The sequence below is a fragment of the Macrotis lagotis genome, chromosome 6 (genome assembly GCF_037893015.1).
Source record: "Macrotis lagotis isolate mMagLag1 chromosome 6, bilby.v1.9.chrom.fasta, whole genome shotgun sequence".
NCBI lineage: Eukaryota > Metazoa > Chordata > Mammalia > Peramelemorphia > Peramelidae > Macrotis > Macrotis lagotis.
In genome coordinates, this window is record NC_133663.1 from 67,885,518 (window position 1) to 67,903,637 (window position 18,120).

Consider the following 18,120-nt stretch of genomic DNA (forward strand, 5'->3'; position numbering starts at 1 on the left):
GTGATAATGGCCTCTGGGCCACTTACCTCCCTGATCTCTTTGCTTTGCTCCATTTCCAGTTTATCAATGTTATTACTAAAACGCATCACCCAGCATTGAATGTAATATTGTAGATATGGTCTGACCAAGGCAAAATACCATGGAACCTCCCTGACTCCCCTACCTCCTTCCTGATGTCCATTTCCCTGACCCTACATATTTAACCTAGGCGATAGCCTCATTTCATTGTTCTCACCCATGCATCCAAGCTTTTGAGTTCAGGATCTCAGCCTTCTTTGGCTTCTTTCTTCCCTATTTCCCCTCAGCTAATTCAGGGATCCCAAGTCCAAACTCCTTACCCATTCATTCCACATAACTCCCCACACATTCCAACTTTCTCCTGCCTATATATATATATATATATATGTGTGTGTGTGTGTGTGTGTGTGTGTGTGTGTGTGTGTGTGTGTGTGTGTGTGTGTGTGTGTGTATACATATATATATATATATCAGGGAACAAAAACCTTGAAAGTTTGACTGAAGTTGTTAGTCCTATAGAGTGAAAAGAAACTCAAGGATGGGGGTGAGGGGCGGGGAGAGCCAAGATATGGAATGTTCCCCAAGGTCTAGAGTTCTACTTCTAGGCTCAGGGGTATAAGAACACCTCTGAATGCTCAGATCCTCAGAAAGGATTATTTAGTACCTACTATGTGCCAGATCCCTTACTATCCTGGGAGATAGGTGTGATTATTATCCTCATTTTACAGTTGAGAGTCCTGAAGCAGGTAGAGGTGAAGTGCCTTGTCCAGGGTCACACAACTTCCTAACTAAACTTGAACAGATCTTTCTGATCCCAGGCCCAACACATTGTGCATTAGCTGCTGCTATGCAGTGGAAAGCAGTAAGAAAGAGAGAGAAGCATTATATTGAGGTAGAAAAGTACTTAGTCTGCTCAAGAAGGGATAACTACATCACAACATAAATAATAGGGAACTATGTTGTGCACGGTGTATATGCACAACCTACATCAAATTGCTTACCGTCTCAGGAAGGGAGGAGTGGAAGGAAAAAAATTGGAACTCAAAATTTAAAAAAATGAATGTCAAAAATATTTTTATAAATGGGAAAAATAAAATAGCATTTTAAAAAAGTCATAGCAACTTTCTGACTGTATAATCCTAGACCACCCAGTTAATCTTTCTAAACCTCCTTTATAAAAAACTTCTTCATCAATAGGTGGGCACATACTTACCAACTTAACAGATTTGTTCACTCACATTCATTGACACTTATTCAATAAATATCTGTTAAATGCTTATAGAAATAAAGTTCAGTGCTCGGAACTACAGCAATGCAAAGGTGAATAAAGGTATTACCCATTCCCTAATATTCCATTTAATGAATACTATGTGGACTAAAACATAAAGCTCCTTGAGGACAGGGACTGTTTCATTTTTGTGCTTGCATCTCTATTACATAACACTATGCCCAGCACATAGTAGGTCCTTTAATAAATTCTAATTGAATAGATCCTTGTGACAAATAAGAAAAATGTAATCTGTAAGCATAGGAATGTCAATTATTGCAATTAGATTGTTACCTGAATGATTAGCCTAGAGAAAAGTTACAGGGAATCCCTGTAAAAGAGGGATAAGATGGATTTTATTGAGCTCCAGAGAGCAAAACTCAGGAAAACAGCTTCTGGTTCAGAATAAAAAAAAACTTTGTAACAATTAGAATCATCCAGAAGGGGGTGGCTAGGTGGCATAGTGGATAAAGCACTGGCCTTGGAGTCAGGAGCACCTGGGTTCAAATCCGGTCTCAGACACTTAATAATTATCTCAGACACTTAATAATTACCTAGCTGTGTGGCCATGGGCAAGCCGCTTAACCCCATTTGCCTTGCAAAAATCTTAAAAAAAAAAAAAAAAAAAGAATCATCCAGAAGAGGAAGAGATTTCTCCTCACTAGAAGATCTAAATTAGAGGCCACTTCAATTCAATTCAAAAACATTTATTAGGCACAGAGTTATGTTCTGAAGATATAAATAAGAAAAAGACAATTTCTTTCCTCATGGGCTTACAATTTAATACACAACACACAAAAAGAAACTGGAAAGCATGGAGGGGTGATGTAGAGAGAATTCTTGCAAAGTGTGGACCAAGATGGCTTCTAATTCTACAAGTATTTGTGGGTATGGGTGTGTGTGGGGGGATGTAAGGCAGGGGATGAGACAGAGACAGAGACTAGTCCTATAAAAACCATTCAAACATGGATCTTATGAATTGTGTGTCCACAGTTATCATGAATACTGAAGGTACAGTAATTATGAAGAAGGAAAGAGGGGAGAAATCCTGGGCATCATTCCTTTATCAGAATGAATGCAACTGTGTCCCCATTTCCACAGGTGCCTATGTGTCATGGGATAGCTGTTGTATGAGATTTAATGCTTGAGCCCCCACATATGGATGAGTTTCTTCGTAGCTGGCACCCCCTGCTGGAAGTGAACATTCTCCCATCTGTGGCTGAACAGAAGACACTCCAAGAATGGATCTCTGGCTGCTTTCCCTCAGGACAGGCTGTTCTGTGCAGCCTAATAAAGATTCCCTCATGTGTACCTCTGCCTATACCCCACTGTGTTCTTGGGCCTGCTGCCTAAGCCTGGAAAACACATACTGCCATTCCTCCCTGCCTTGGGGGTGACAGATTGGCATGTTCCTCCCAGACCTTTGCCTAATCTAAATCTCAGTTATGAGACTGCTGAGTGACCCCAGGGCAATTTCTTGTCTGAAAGAGAAATTCATTTGTGGGGTTAGTAGAGAAGCACCTGAGAAACCTTGAGGCTTGCCCAAGCCACAATGCATTCTGATCACAGAAGACCTCTGGGCTGATTACCCAAGTCAGACAGTATTTGGGGCAAGGGGAATGATGGCCAAAAGAAAGAAGCAGAATGGTTCAGGGTCAGCTATCAGGGATGGTTCACATTCTCCCCATGTAAGGTAGACTTCTGTTGATTAGACTTCATGGGAGAAATTTTTTGCAAAGTGATGGAGTACAAAGAAGAGGGTTTCCAGTGATTAAAAAAATGAGAGGGAAGAGTGTAGAGAAAGAAAGAAATCTGAAAAATCTGAGTTCTCTGAAAACGAACCAGGCTGCCTTATTAGTGCTGAGCTCACAATTACTGGGAGTGTTTAAGTAGAAATTTGGATTGATGATCACATGTTGAGGATGGGGAGCAGAATCTTGCTTCAGGTAGAGAATTTTATTGGATGACTCCCACAGGCATATAAATGAAATGTAAGTTAAAATGAATATGAAAAAGATGCTGGTGGGGGCAGAGAGGCAGTAAAAAGGGTATAGAATTTATTTCTAGAAGAGACTTCAGTGTCCATCTTCTCCAACCTCATTTATGAATGGGCTTTGGCTGGAGAGTAGAATGACTAGATCCAGTTGACCAGATGACAAATTAAGATTTTTGCTTTTGATTTTAACATTATTAAAGAAGCTATTTCCTTCCCTAAAAACTGTTTATTCGAGTCATTGCTTAGATGTCAAGAGGGAATGAGGACGGGCAAATCAAGGGGCATGGGCCCTAATAGACTTCAGGGCCTCTGCTCTCACTTCGTTTTGACTTCCCTGGAATTGATTTGGGTTTTATATAAAATTGGGTCTTGCTTTCACACTAAGTGAACCTCTTGTCCCACATTTAAGACATCTTCAGCCATCCCCTCTTCCTGTTTCTGTTAAAGCTACTGCCACCTTTATTACCTAGTCTCTCAACCCTCAGGCTTATACTAATACTATGTAATCTGGATGCTTAGCACAGTACCTAATATATGTTGCTGTTGTTAAGTCATTTTCAGTCTAGTCCAACCCTTCGTGACCCCATTTGGGGTTTTCTTGGCAAAGGGGTTTGTCATTTCTGGTCCAGGATCATACAGCTAGAATCTGGGGCTAGATTTAAACTCAGACCCTCCAGACTCCAAGACTGGTACTCTATCTATCCACTGTGCCACCTAGCAGCTCCAGAAAGTGCTAATTTTTGAGAACATCCTCTGTGGGGGCTTTCCTTATCCAGCCTATCCTTCTGCAGGTGGTCGGTCCTCTCTGCAACTGCTGAGAAGCATCCTGGGTGGACAGTAGTAAGGTGAGCCACACTCACACCTTGGACTGATTTCCCCTTTCCCTGACTGTACCTCTCCCTCATTGAAGCCCTCTTTTCCTGTTCCTGGCAAGCTGATCTAAATAAAAATGGGAACCAAAATGTGGTAAAGGGATAGAAATAGTTAGGGGTCATCCAGATACTACCTGAAGCTCTCCCCAACTCTATACCATACACCACACATACATAGATAGACTGCACACACACACACACACACACACACACACACACACACACACACACACACATTTGTTTTCATGTCTAGAATGTTCTTCCTCCTCACCTTCCTGACTTTCTTCAAAAATCCACTTCAAGGATCAACTTCGACTTCTCCAGTCTCCTCCTTCTCTCACCTTACTCATACTTTCCTTCCGATGTTAACTGCTTGTTGTTGTTATCAACTCTGTGTCTGACTCTTCATGATCCCATTTGGCAAAGATACTGGAGTGGGTTTGCCATTTCCTTCTCATTTTACAGATGAGGAAACTGAGGCAACCAGGACTAAGTGAAGTACCCAGGATCATCCAATTAGTGAGTGTTTGAGGTCAGACTTGAACTCACTCCAGGTCTGGAACTCTATCCACTGTAGCTGCCTTCTCTGTAATATCTTCCATTTATATACATATCGTGTGTGTGTGTGTGTGTGTGTGTGTGTATCTTGTAAGCATTTATTTATGAATTTTTTTCTCCCATTTGAATGTAAACTCCTTATGGGCAGGGACCATATTCTTTTCTTTCTTTGTATTCTGAGCCTTTAATAATGCTTAGGTTGTGCTTGGCACCTAGAAAGCCCTTATTAAATGTGTGTTGACCTGAAGAGAAGATTAGGGGAGTACTGAAGTGGGAGAGGTCCTGGATGTAATCAGAGATCCAAAGAAAGATTAAGATGGCAGCAAGCAAAAGCCTAGGGTTCCAAGAAATTATCAAATTTAGGGTTTTTGGAAAGTTTGAGGGATGCTGCATGGTTCGTATTCCAGGAGACCCCAGAGAAAGACAATAGTCTGGGTTAGGCAAGTGCTCTATTTTTATTGTTACTGCCCAGGAGGCGCCCCAGGCAGAGGAGGGACAAGGAAGTAATGGGCTCCTCCCCTGCCCACCAGCCCAGGACCACTCTCTGACTCTCTCTTCTCTCTTCTTCAGCATCTCCCACGCCCTCTCTCATTCTAAATCTCCTGCTCCCACATCCAACACCTTCAGGGTTCCCTCTTGCAGCTCCTGCTCTCCCCAGGTCCACCTTAGGACAGGGGTGGGAGAACAAGGAAAGGACATTGGGAGTTGTTCCTGGTTACCCCCCAACCACCTGCCTAGCAGGAATCCAATCCCCCAGTTATACCACTAGCTTCCTGAGGGTAATCTATCTCCTCACCGTAGGCTAATGGAGAGGAGAAAGGTCAAAGGATATTTATGGGGTAGAGGTGAATTGTTCCAAGCCTGAGGGTCTACTCTAAAAACTTGAACTTGGCAAGGAAGGGAGATAGGAGGATTAAGGAAGCAGAAGGAAGGGGTATAAAGGCTCTCTGCCCTCTCCCTCTTCCAGTCCTGTTCCAGGGCACTAACTGGGGCAGAACAGACCCCTGTGTCAGAGGGGCAGCTAGTGCCTCTACTGCCTCTCTCCACAAGAGTTAGTGAGGGCACAGGGCAGGGGAGCCAAAGTAAGGCAGACATCTCACTCTGGGCTCCAACACATCTAAGACTTCAGGTCAACATAGGGGACTGCAGACACTCAAGACTGGGCAAGGGGCTGTGGGAGGACTTGTCAGGGGCCTGGTTGTGAGGGAGGAAGGGTTGGTGAGGAGGGCTGCTCAGTAGCAGTGAGGAGAAAGCCTTCTGGGGGGTCTCAGAATCAGTGGAAGCTGGTTTCAAGATATGATGTGATGGGAGGCAGTCTTGGGCTGTAGGGGGTGCCTCCATGGCGTCTCTGCCTTTAGAGCACCTCATGTTGCTGTTGCGTAGCCTCACTGACAACCTGTGGGGAGAAACCCACTCAGTTCATCTCCTGCTCCCTCTTCCCCCAATCCTTCTAATTGACCTTAACCCCATAAATCCAGTCCCTAGGCAAAGGAGACCCTAGGAATGAGCCAAGTTATGACTTAAGCAATGTGTCATTTGGAACTGTACCTCTGAAGCCCATCTGGTGTCCCATAAAACAGACTCGACCCTCCCACCTTCTCCTCCATCCTCTGAGACTGAAGGAGATGGAGACCCAAGGATCATACTCACTTCCCCATCTCGGGTCTCAATGGTCTTGATCATCACTGTCTTCTTGGTATGCACCTCAGAGCCTCTCTGCTCAGGGCTTGTCTCTGTAACATCACACATAAAATCAACTTGGTTCAAGCTCCTAGGGTCCTTCTCCCTGGCCCCTCCTCCTCTTCTTTAGAAACCAGTTTCTATCAAACTCCAACCCACCCATGTCAGCATGATCAGGAAAATGTGCCCCCAATCCTAAATCTCTAATATATTTGGATGAGCCACAAGTCTCAGAAATAGATGGGCCCCCACAATGTCACCCTGACTCAGAGTTGTGCCCAATGGTAGCTCCAGGCTTGGCTGGTCCAGAAAGTCAGGGGAACCCCTGAGGAAATGAGTCAACTCAAGATATTCCCCCCTTCTCACTTCTTCCCCTCTATGGCTACTAGTTAGACTTGAACTCTTGAAACTATCTCTCATGCCAAAAGCCCAACCCTTCCACACTCCCTTCAGGAGCCTATGGGTAGCTTACTATCCCAGAAAAGAAAGTCAGTCATGGATCTATCTCTAATTAGTAGTATGACTTTGTCCTTCTGAACCTCAGTCTTCTCATCTCTCAAATGGGAAAAATTCTCTTCCCTGTCTACTTTTATTGGATTGATGGATCTAATTGGATATGAGGATCCAATATAATGTCATAGGTGAAAGAAATTTGGAAAGTACAGTGTTTCACAAAGATGAGGAGTTAGTTATTTTATATTACTCATGGGCCTGTCCTAAACCTGTTTCAAATCTTCAGTTTCTTTCAGGGTTTGTGGCCTGGCCAAGTTTTTCTAAAATTCCTATATCACACATTGAAAAGACTAGAAAACCAGTATATGTAAGGGAATAATAGGGTCAGGCCCACACCTCATTTGCATACCACTAGCATACCTCCCTCTGCTCCTACTTACCACTCCAAGAATCTTCTCCATACTTAGCTCCAGTTCACAAGTCCCCTCCCAGCTCTGTCTCCTTCCTCCCTCTCTTTCCCATTTTTGTCTCTTACAACAGCCCTAACACCTCCCACCCTACTCCATGCCCCAAGATGGCCATTCTGCCTGGCCTACAGCTACTCCCCTAATTAACTCCTATACACTTACCTCTGAAGTTGAGGGCAGAGAAGCTCTGGATGGGGAGGTTGATCCTGAGGAGAAGATCCCAAATGTTCAAGATAAATTAGGAAACTCTTCCTTTCCTATCTCTCCCATAATACTGGTTCTCCCTCCTTTCAGAATAAGTCTCCTCTTCCTCTGCAAAGTTCTAAAAGGAACCTTGGAGACCATCTAGTCTAGTGTCCTTATTTTACAATTAAGAAACTGAGTCCAGGAAGTGATCTAAATGCACTTTGCACTATTCTCCCAACTACTTCTTTGGACCTTTCTGCCTGTTGTGCTATAGATGGACACTACACAAGGAATGGACTTCAGGCGCCAATCCCAAACTGTGGGCAAGAGTAACAAAAATCTAGGGCATAGATTGACTTGGACAAATATCCTAGGGAATTGGAACCCCTGAAGGGATTACCACAGTCTTTCCCTGATCCTATGAACAGTCAATCCATCAGTCACCAGTTCAGCATATTTCCTCAAGATGCCAGCCAGTTGTTTCTATATTGCATACATTTATACAAATATAATGGGGATCTTAGACTAAAACTGGGGAACCTCCAGACTTACCTCCAGTTCTCCGATTAATATTTACTCAGTTTATGATACTAAGAGGTTATTTACCCATTTGTGCTTATAATTATAAAAAAAATGCATCTTTAAAAAGCATTGAAAGTTTATCTCCCTCCCTCTCCCCCCCTTCCCCTCTGTCTCTGTTAAATTGCCTTTCTGTTAAATTATTGCTCCATTTCTGAATGTGAGCCTGTGTCTCTTCCAAGTAAGTGGCACAAAGGATAGAGCACCAGTCCTGGAATCAGGAGGACCTGAGTTCAAACATGGCTTCAGACACATGACGCTATCTGGATGACTCAAGGCAAGTCACTTAACCCCAACTGCCTTGCATCTAGGACCATCTCGGGTCAGCCTGATTCATATCAATGACTCCAGAGACAAAAGTGAAACTGGTGACTTAGCCCCCTCCCCTTTAATCCAATTCATGTGCTTGTCATGGCATCACTTCCCTGAGTTCATGGTGTTCTTGGAAATCAAAGGACAAAAACAACATCCTGTGTCTCTTCCAGCTACTATTTCCAGACAGTTACTTTCACTTTTCTCTCCCTCTCCTCTCTATCCTCTGTATCTTCTATCCCTTCACTAGTTCTAATTTTATAAAATATTTGTTGAAAAGAATTTTGTGATCCTATTTCAAAAGCACTGCTAATTTCTGTCTTTAAAATAGACTTAAGGCAGTTCAGTAACACAGTGGACAGAACAATGGTCCTGGAGTCAGGAAGATCTGAGTTCCAATTTCAACTTAAACACTTACAAGCTGTGTTACATTGGGCAAAGCATTTCACCTCACTTTGCTTCAGTTTCCTCATCTGTAAAATGAGAACAATGATAATGCCTACCTCCAAGATCGTTGTGAACAAATCAGTTAAAATGTATAAAGTACTTAGCACAATATCTTCAGCTTTAATAATAGTGATACTAAAATTTAGTGTACACTAATTATTATTACTATTATTGTTTTTAAATTTTACTTTTGTAGTCTTCAACTGCTGTTTTCGATGAATAAATCAAGGACTTTGCTAGAAAAGGTTTCCAAAGAGATCAAAAGTATACAAAGAAACATATAAGAGGTTATATTGTTATTATTATTAAGTTCATATCTATGTCTACATCTTTCTATAAAACAAACAAGATATACATAGTACTTTTAGCAAACTGTAAATATCTTGGACTTTTTGATTTTATGTATCATTTTACTATGAAAAAAATTCTTTCTAAGTTCCCCAGTACTCCATTAGATTGTCCATTGCTGCAGACCCTTATAAGTCCCCTGCGCCAACCTAATTCCTCCTTTGAGACAAATAATTAGCCACTGAAGTTATGTGCCTTCCCCAACTTTGTGGTTTTCCTGACTTTGCACCATGAAGAACACTGTCCACTTAGAACCTTTTACTTTCAGATTCATTTCCTGTCATCTCCTGTCATCTTTTCTGGAATGGCTATCTTTGTGAGTGCTTACTTGTGATCTTAGCCTGGTATCATCTTTGTTTACTGGCTCGCTTCTTATTTGGGATCAACCTTTCCTTCTTCCCCTCACTCCCCTAGAGTTTCAGTTTCCTTTTCCCTCAAATGAAACCAGTCACTTCCAGTTTTGACAGGCTTTGATTTGATCTATTCACTGCCCACTAGTTGCCCACTCCCCCACAAAAGACTGATAATCAGGTACCGAGACTCTTTTTGATCCCAACTTCTTCACTTCCTCACCCCAATCCCTGGGTAAGACTACATATCCCATAGGCTCAGTGAGCAGCCTCTCTGCCCTCCACTCCCAGGGCAAGCCCAGGGCTACCCCACCTGCTCTCCTCGCCCTCCAGTAGCTTTCGGTAAGTAGCAATTTCCACATCCAGCGCCATCTTGACATTGAGTAGGTCTTGGTATTCTCGTAGGTGCCGGGCCATCTCATCCTTTAGGTGCCGTATCTCCTCTTCTAGTCGAGCGATGTTGTCCTGGTAGCCGTTTGCCTCACTGGCAAATCGATCCTCCAGCTCCCGCATCTGTCTCATCAGTGAATCATTCTGAGGAGAGAGGGAAGAAAAGGGATAAGACACAGCCCCTGGCTATAGCCTTTAGTGGTCTAAGAAAAGAAAAGGAAACCTCAGAGGACAACATGGAGGTGAAATCGTAAATATAGTAACATATCTATCAATGTTTAAGCAGGTTTGCAAATGAGATAGGTTGGGAAAGTATAATTCTTATCTTGTAGATGAGAAAACTAAAGACCAGTGAAGGTAAAGAGACTTGATCCAGGTCACCTAACTAGTTAGTGCCATGGAAGTCAGGTTCCTAGTACTCACAGTGCCCTTGAGTGCATCAATCTCACAGGTGTAAGACTGGATCTGGTGCCGATATTCCATCATCTCCTGCTTGGCTTGTCTTAGTGCATCATTGTTTTTGTTGGCTGCCTGGGTCAGGTCGGATACCTGTGGGACATCAGGAATCAGAGAGTATCCATCAACCCCCAAGAAGGAGGAGATGGAGATTGCAAAGACCCAAATCCAGAGGAAGATATAGTGAATGAAGACTATTGTCTACCCTCTTCACTCAAAGTCAGAAGCTTTGGGAAGGGAGCTTGGAAAAAAAAGGATCAGATTGGATGTGAGGGTTACAATGGTTCAAATCAACCCACCTTGGATTTGTACCATTCCTCAGCTTCAGAGATATTCTTGGCAGCAATGGTCTCATACTGGGCCCGGATGTCTCTGAGTGCTGCTGTCAGGTCTGGCTTGGACACATCCATTTCTACCTGGACCTGCTGTTCCTGGAGCTGAGCCTGGAGTTCACGGATCTCCTACAGGAGTTAGAGGGTGAGCTATGGGTCAGGTTTATGTACTCCACCCAATCTTCCTCCCCCAAGCTTTCTAGGTTTCCCCCAAGCTGTGCTGTCTCTCCTAGTTCCAACATCCCTAGGTTATTTTGGGCAATGTGGTCCCCTGGAAACCGGGAGGAGATCTTACCTCTTCATGGACTTTCTTGAGGAAGGCAATCTCCTCATTCAGAGATTCAATCCTGCGCTCTAGGTCAATTCGGGCCAACGTGGCTGCATCCACATCCTGGCCAAAAAGTAGGGTAGGAAGAAGAAAGAAAACAACAGCTCAAGACACAGTGGTCAAAAAAGGTCAATCTGAAGACAGACAAGGCCATGGGGACACGCCAGGGATGGGACAGTCTCAGAGGAACTCAACTCACCGCCCTGAAAGCAGCCAGATTATTCTCAGCTTCTTCCTTCAGCTGGATCTCCTCCTGCAGTCTGGATGGAACATGAAGATAGTCAAGTGAATGATGGATGGGGCAAAAAGGGCGGGGCTGGAGGCTCCAGTTCTTAGCAGCCTGGCTCAATGGGCATGGAGACTCAGGGACAGAAGGAGAGGGCTGAAGAGCTGTCCAGGGAAGGGACAGACTAAAAATAACTAACATTTATATTACATTTTCAGGTTATAAAGGACTTTCCTCATAACTCTATAGGAGGTTTGAGTAGTATTGCCCCTTTTTTTACAGATGAGGAAACTCAAGATCAGAAATTTAAAAAACTAGCTCAAGAACTAATAGCTATAGATAGCCGACTCAGCAACTATCCCAAACTGCCTCCTCATACTAGTTGATATTTCTCTAATGATTTTTGTTTTACAAAGCGCTTTTTTCACACATGTGATAAAGGTTATGCAAGCATTTCCCTCATTTTATGAATTAGGAAAGATCAGAGAAGTTTTTGCCCAAGGACACAAGGACACATGCTGATTCCAATATGGTGTTCTTATACTATATTGTTCCCTTAAGGGTGGGGTTGAGGAGGTGGCATGGTGAAGGATAGGGGCAGAGGGTACCAGGTCCCTCTTTCTACTTCCTGAATGAGGTGGGAAGGTACAAGGATTGACTCTCTTACTGTAATCACACACTGTTGAGAAAGATGGGACTAAGTTGGATAAGAATTCAGTCAGACTCCTAAGGAGATTAGAGACATATCCATTGGGGAAACTGGGGACACAATATAAGACCCAAACTTCATACTCCCACTATTAGCTTTACTACCTTGGCAACCATCTTCCCACATTCCCTTCAAATTATTCCTTAGACCAAAGTTCCTTCTTTATTTCTCCTTTCTAAATGTCTGTTCCATGTGCCTTGTAGCACCCTTTGACACTGTACTCTCAAGGCTGGGACAATTTCAGGGTATCTCCTTGGGCTCAAGGTATTAACAGATTGACTCAGGGATTGAAGGATTCAGAGTAGTAAATAGGTTTTGAGATAATTTGCCTCAAACTTCTCATTTTACAGATGAGAAGCCTGAGGTCTGCAAAGACAAAGTGATTCTAGGAATTATCTGACACCAAATTCAATGTTTGTTTTACTACTGGGATGCCCAAAGCTTCCCAGAAGGGGAGGAGGAGAGAGGAATTTGTGGGGCTTGGAGACCTTTGAAAGTGCCTGAAATGGGTGGTTGAGAAAATATAGACCCTTAGGACTTAACACAGCTGTTAACTTCCCTCAGGGATGCTGCTCAGAGAATCACAGAATGTTAGATCTGAAAGGAGGGGTATTACTCTGAGGTCCCTCCTGGCTCTGAATATAAAACCATATAGTCTATGATAGTCTGACAGGCAGCTGCCCAACATCTCCCTAAGTCTATGAGACATAGGTTGGCAAAACTGGTTGACTTTGGGTTCCCTGAGGGGTGAAATGACTCAATAGGACTTAATGAACCTTGCATTAATTTCAAATGATGTCTTAGAATCATAGATTTAGAGTTGTAAGGGATGGTAAAGGCCAACTAATACTACCATCTAATTTTACAGATGTGGAAACTGAGACTCAAAAGGGCTAAATGACTTGCCCAGGGTCACAGCTAGAGATAGAGCTAGAATTTGAACCTTGATTCCAAGGGCTATATTCTTTCCAGTGAAACAAGCTGGTAAGGAAGGGAATTCCACCCCAGGAGTCATAGGACTAGGCACCATTAACGGATAACAGATGGTTGTTCTATTGGGGGGGAAAAAAACTCTTCATCTGAAGATTAGTTCAATCCCATGCTGATTTACTGATAATGGGATACATTTGACCTACACTGGACTCGATAATGGCCTCACCTTAATGGGGCAGAGTGGTTGGAAGCAGGCCCTACCCAGGAGGCTCCTCGCTCTTCCCGGGTCACAGGGGTTGGGACAGAGAGTGTGACTAGGGAGCAAAAGACCCTGGGCCAAAGTGCCTATCCTCACCCCACCCCAATCCCCCCAGTGCCTATATCTTTGTAAACCCCCTTGTTATGAGACCGAATCTCATCCCAGAGATAGAACTGACTTAGAGACTGACGCTAAAATTCTTCCATCTTTGGTCTAACTCTCCTCAGTCTGCCCACATGGCCATCTCATTCCCTCCTCACTCCCTGACATACCCCACCTCCCCCACTGCCTAGGATCCCTCTAGCTCTAAAAATCTGGGTCTAAAATTTCTTTAGGGGAAGGGGGGGTGTAAGAGCAGGAGCTCCCCAGGGCCTAAGTTTCTCTTGACTTGACTGCTCCCCCACCCCACTGCATCTTCTCCAGTACTCTAGAGTGTATCAGGCCTTCTCCCGGTCAAGCCCAGACAGACAGACAGGGACAGGTGTCTCAGCAGCCTAGCTAACACAAAGCTGGATGTCGACAAAACACTTTGACAGTTGAGATTTCATGGCCTAGTGGAAATCGGACAGGATTGGAAATCCAAAACCCTGAGTTCTAAACCCACTGGAGCCGCTCTCGTTTAATCCCTCGGTAAAAGTTCCTCATTTAGGAAATGAAGGGGCAGGAATGGATCTTCGAGGTCCTCTCCGGCTCTTAATCTACAACCTTTTCCTCTCTCTCTGGTCCTCTAAAGCAGACGTCTCCCAAGCTCCCGGATAGGAGGCTCCCCGTTACCCCGACTCCTAAGCCCTCCCCCCTATGCTGAGCCAGACTGCGGGGTGCGGGGTGAGCCCAGGGGCCCGGGCAGAGCAGCAGGGGGCAGCCGGGGTGCAGTCACCTGGCCTTGAGCCTCTGCAGGTCGTCCAGAAGGTTGTCGCGCTCCACGTCCACTCGGGCGCGCTGGTTGGTGAGCACCTCCACCTGGCGCCGCAGCTCGCGGAGCTCCTCTTCGTAGAGCTCGGCGATGCGCGTGGGCTCCCGGCCCTTGAGGCGGCTCACCTCGGCGGCCAGCACGGAGTTCTGCTGCTCCAGGAAGCGCACTTTCTCGATGTAGTTGGCGAAGCGGTCATTGAGCTCCTGCAGCTCCACCTTCTCATTGGTGCGGGTGGTCAGGAACTCCTGGTTCACGGCGTCGGCCAAGTTGAAGTCCAGCAGCTCTCCCGCCCCGTAGGAAGAGGAGGCGGCGGCTCGGGGGACCCCCAGGCGGCTGCCGCGGAAAGCCCCCAAGCCCCCGGCTCCCCCCGAGCTGCGGGACACCTGGTACACGCGGGAGGACACGGAGCTGGAGGAGCCCTTGGAACCGAAGGCCGCCCTGGGGAAGGAGGGTGAACTCAGTGGGGAGCCCAGGGAGAAGCTCGGGCCTCCCCCGAAGGTGCGCCGGTAGGAGGACACGCGCTGGCTGGAAGAATAGGACTGGCTCATGGTGGCTGGCAGGCCTGCGGGGCAGCTGAAGTGAGGATGTGCTTGAGGGGGAGACAGGGCCCCTGGCAGAGGCCGCTATTTGTATCCCTCCTGACATCAGCCCCCTCCCCGCCCCTCCTCCTGACAGCTGCAGGATCCCACTGTCCTGCCAGCAAAGTTCCTTGGCCCCTACGTGGGGGAAGGGAAAGCTAGCAAAGCAGGGCTGGGGGGAGGGATTCCATCTCGCAACTCACATTCAGGAATCCTCCTGTGCAGATTGGGCGCCAGGGACCCCAGGCTGAAGAAATGTGCGTGGAGTAGAGGGGGGTCTCATGGAGGGGGAAACCCAAGCGGAGCCAAGTCCAGTCTCAGTTCGCCTCCACCAACTGGGGGGAAGCTAGCCTTCTCCATTTTCGAAAGGAAAAGTAAAGACAAACAGTAAGCCATCCATCCTGCTGAGACATACATAAACACCTCATTCGTGTTCTGAGCTTCATCCCCAGGCCAGTTCTTTTTCCCTAGAGCACCCCTTTCTCAGACGGAAAGGAGAATAGAATGAAGGGGTAGTGACCTACCCATGATGGTGAGAGGAATAACCACCCCAGGCCTAGTTCTAGCTTTCACCAGGGCCCAGTAATGCCTGACCTTTCCCAATCCCCCTCCCCCCTTTTTTTGCAAGGCAAATGGGGTTAAGTGGCTTGCCCAAGGCCACACAGCTAGGTAATTATTAAGTGTCTGAGATCAGATTTGAACCCAGGTACTCGGGACTCCAGGGCCGGTGCTTTATCCACTGCACCACCTAGCCACCCCTCCCAATCCCCTTTTCAGAAGACCAGTCCAACTTCTCCCTCTTTGGAGACTAAGTTGGGGACCACCAGCTGAGAAATCGATTGTGATCCTTAGGGGATATGCCCCTCCATCCTCCTGACCACAGAAAGCTGAATATCTGTTTCCATGCCTTCCCTCCCAGAATGAGAACTAGAAGGATTAGTAATAATAGCTACCATTTATAGAATACTTTTTAGGTCTGCAAAATATTTTTTAGATGTGATTCATTTGAATTTTACAATTCTGAGAGGTCAGTGCACTTCTTAATCCTATTTTACACATAAGGAAACTGAGGCTAGGAGAGATTGTGACTTGTTCAAAGTTACACATCTAAGTGTCTGAGATGGGATTTGAACTCAGGTCTTCCTGTTTGCAAGTATAGGTCTCTTTCTATTGATACTTAAGGTGAGGTAAAGATCTGAAGAGTGGAGAACCTCTCTTCTATCAGGAAAAGATTGAAAGAGGAAAGGGGGAAGCCTAATCCAGTGTTTACTCCATTGGATGAACCCCAAAGACCCTGGAATCCATTCTCTTGTATGGACTGTGGACAAATGTGTTACACCATTGTAACTCAGTTTTTCTCAAGACTCAAGACCCTGGATTTCTCTCTCTTATTCCTATTCAAACCCAGGATTGAACTGTTTACATCTAAATGATATAAACAACACTATTATTTCCCAGAATGAGAACCAATTTAGCAACTACCTCAAAGCCCTTCTATTCCTTTCCTTAGTACTGGTTCCTTCCTCCTTCCCATGCCCTCCTCCTATCCACCAGCTAAATCTCTTTCTCTGATTCAAACATCTCCACCATCTCTTCCCTCCCCCATCCACCAGGGACACCCTGCAATATACATCCCAGGGTTTGTGTATCTTGTCCGGAGTCAGCTTGTCAGACATAGCCATTTTCCTGGCAGTAACAGCTGCCAACCCTAAATACCAGAGTTTGGGCCACAAGGTATTTATAGAGAAGAGAATGCAGCAAGCCTGGAACATAGGAGCCTGGACATAGGAAACAAGAGAACAGAGAGACTGAGGAGGGGCATGGGGGGGGGGGGGTGATGACTGATAAGTCATAAAGAGAATAAAAATATCAAATCGTATCTTGGTGTGACAAAGTCCAATCCACTCTAACCTCAAGGCTATGGTATTCTTGAAGAAATGAGACTTCAAAAAGTTCACTGTTATACCCAATCAACTTCCCCCCATTCCCCACCTTCCAGCCCATTAATAAATATCTGTCATGAATGACATTTCCTCCAATAAACATTCCTGAAATTGTTGAGTGGGTCTGTGTGTCTCTAGATGTGTCCTTGGTGTGTGGGTGTCTTTCACATCCCTCACGCATTCCTAGTGGCTATCAAGAATGTAATAATACTGATCAATGAGTCAGTGAGATGAAGGTGATCACTCCCTACACTCTGGTACACATTAGTAACCATCCATCCCCAGCTTATACTCTGTTGGTCTTGCCCATATCGTCTCATAAATTGTCCTTCAAGAATCTTCCCAGCACACACTGGAGGATTTGCTCTATGTAGTTTTTCTTTTGGTGGGTACAAATGAAGACCTCAGTTGCCCATCTGTTATCTCTTGATCTCATTCCATGACTTCTGATTTTACATTTCCCTGATTGTATCTTTTCTTGCACACAAGTCTAATAATTCTCTGCTGCCTCTGTGTACCTATCCACGAACATCTATCTCTATGTACATGTCTTTGAGGTTCTCCCACAAGGTGGTTTTCCAGGGCTCATGATATTCCATTATTCTCAGCCTATAATCTCACTAGGAAAATATTTGAATTTGAATTTTTTTTTCCTCTGTCAGGAGGAGCAGTTGGAGCTCAGTAAAAATCCTGAATGTATTCTCAACAGCAATCCAATTCATTCTCCTTCTTCTCAGTTCTGGCTCCCTTCTTTATCCATCTACGATCACTGCCTCAGATTTGAGGGACTAATCCAGTGATGGGCTTTCCATCCAGCTGCATGTCATAATCTTAGGGAATTATTTGTCTTCATCCGTTTGTCTTTTTTTCCCCTTTCATAAATTGCTAAGACAATCTCTTTTGGGTAGCTAGAGAATTCACTGAGGGGAATCTGTGACATCCTGAAGCTTAATGTAATGCAATGCCATCCACAAATACCAGAATTCTTTGAAATCTAGATGGAATCTTCTCTAGTAGGTCTAGGCATGAAATATTGATGACAATGATGAGCATATTTCTCTCTTTTATGTCTTGATTCATAAAATCATATGATTATTAAACCAAGTTATTTCTATGATTGTCTATCAAGGAATTTTATAACATTAACATTATATGTACATATAATGTTAATGTTATAAAAAAATATATATATATATGAAATAGTAAACTTTTGGAAAGCTCTTTTTTTAAAAGTTGTTTATATATTTTGTTTCGATACAACGGATATCCAACAAACACCCAAACAAATCCCCTGCAAAGTATGTTTCTGAAAAAAATTTTTTTAGGAAATTCACAAAAAAGAAGAGTATATCCCTTAACTTTTAACAGTGATAGTATGGTACTAGCATTAACTATTATGTTTGATCAAAGGTCTGTTATTTCTCTGTATGGGTATTATTCATATTGTGGTGCTAATCATATATATACACAATACAAGCATGTATGAATGGATGTATATATACACACATATATATAATTAT

The 18,120-nt window shown here is 44.4% G+C and overlaps 1 protein-coding gene across 1 annotated transcript; it reads right to left on the reverse strand.

The window, feature by feature from the left end:
- Positions 1–5,147: 5,147 nt before the first annotated feature.
- Positions 5,148–14,687, reverse strand: DES (desmin). The gene is made up of 9 exons (XM_074191299.1): positions 14,044–14,687; positions 11,239–11,299; positions 11,007–11,102; positions 10,679–10,840; positions 10,347–10,472; positions 9,847–10,067; positions 7,474–7,517; positions 6,362–6,444; positions 5,148–6,107 (listed from the first exon to the last, which is right to left on the reverse strand). Exons 1-9 carry the CDS (start codon positions 14,625–14,627, stop codon positions 6,066–6,068), a joined length of 1,419 nt encoding a protein of 472 aa, XP_074047400.1. The 5' UTR covers positions 14,628–14,687; the 3' UTR covers positions 5,148–6,065.
- Positions 14,688–18,120: the final 3,433 nt, after the last annotated feature.

What these genes read in the sequence shown, in the direction of transcription:
- DES (XM_074191299.1), bottom strand. Translation starts at nt 14,627, where the DNA reads ATGAGCCAGTCCTATTCTTCCAGCCAGCGCGTGTCCTCCTACCGGCGC. An exon ending in AGGAATGGTACAAATCCAAG is followed by an intron (nt 10,473 to 10,678) that starts GTGGGTTGATTT and finishes GATGTCCCACAG; the next exon opens with GTATCCGACCTGACCCAGGC. An exon ending in TTGATGCACTCAAGGGCACT is followed by an intron (nt 10,068 to 10,346) that starts GTGAGTACTAGG and finishes CTCTCTCCTCAG; the next exon opens with AATGATTCACTGATGAGACA.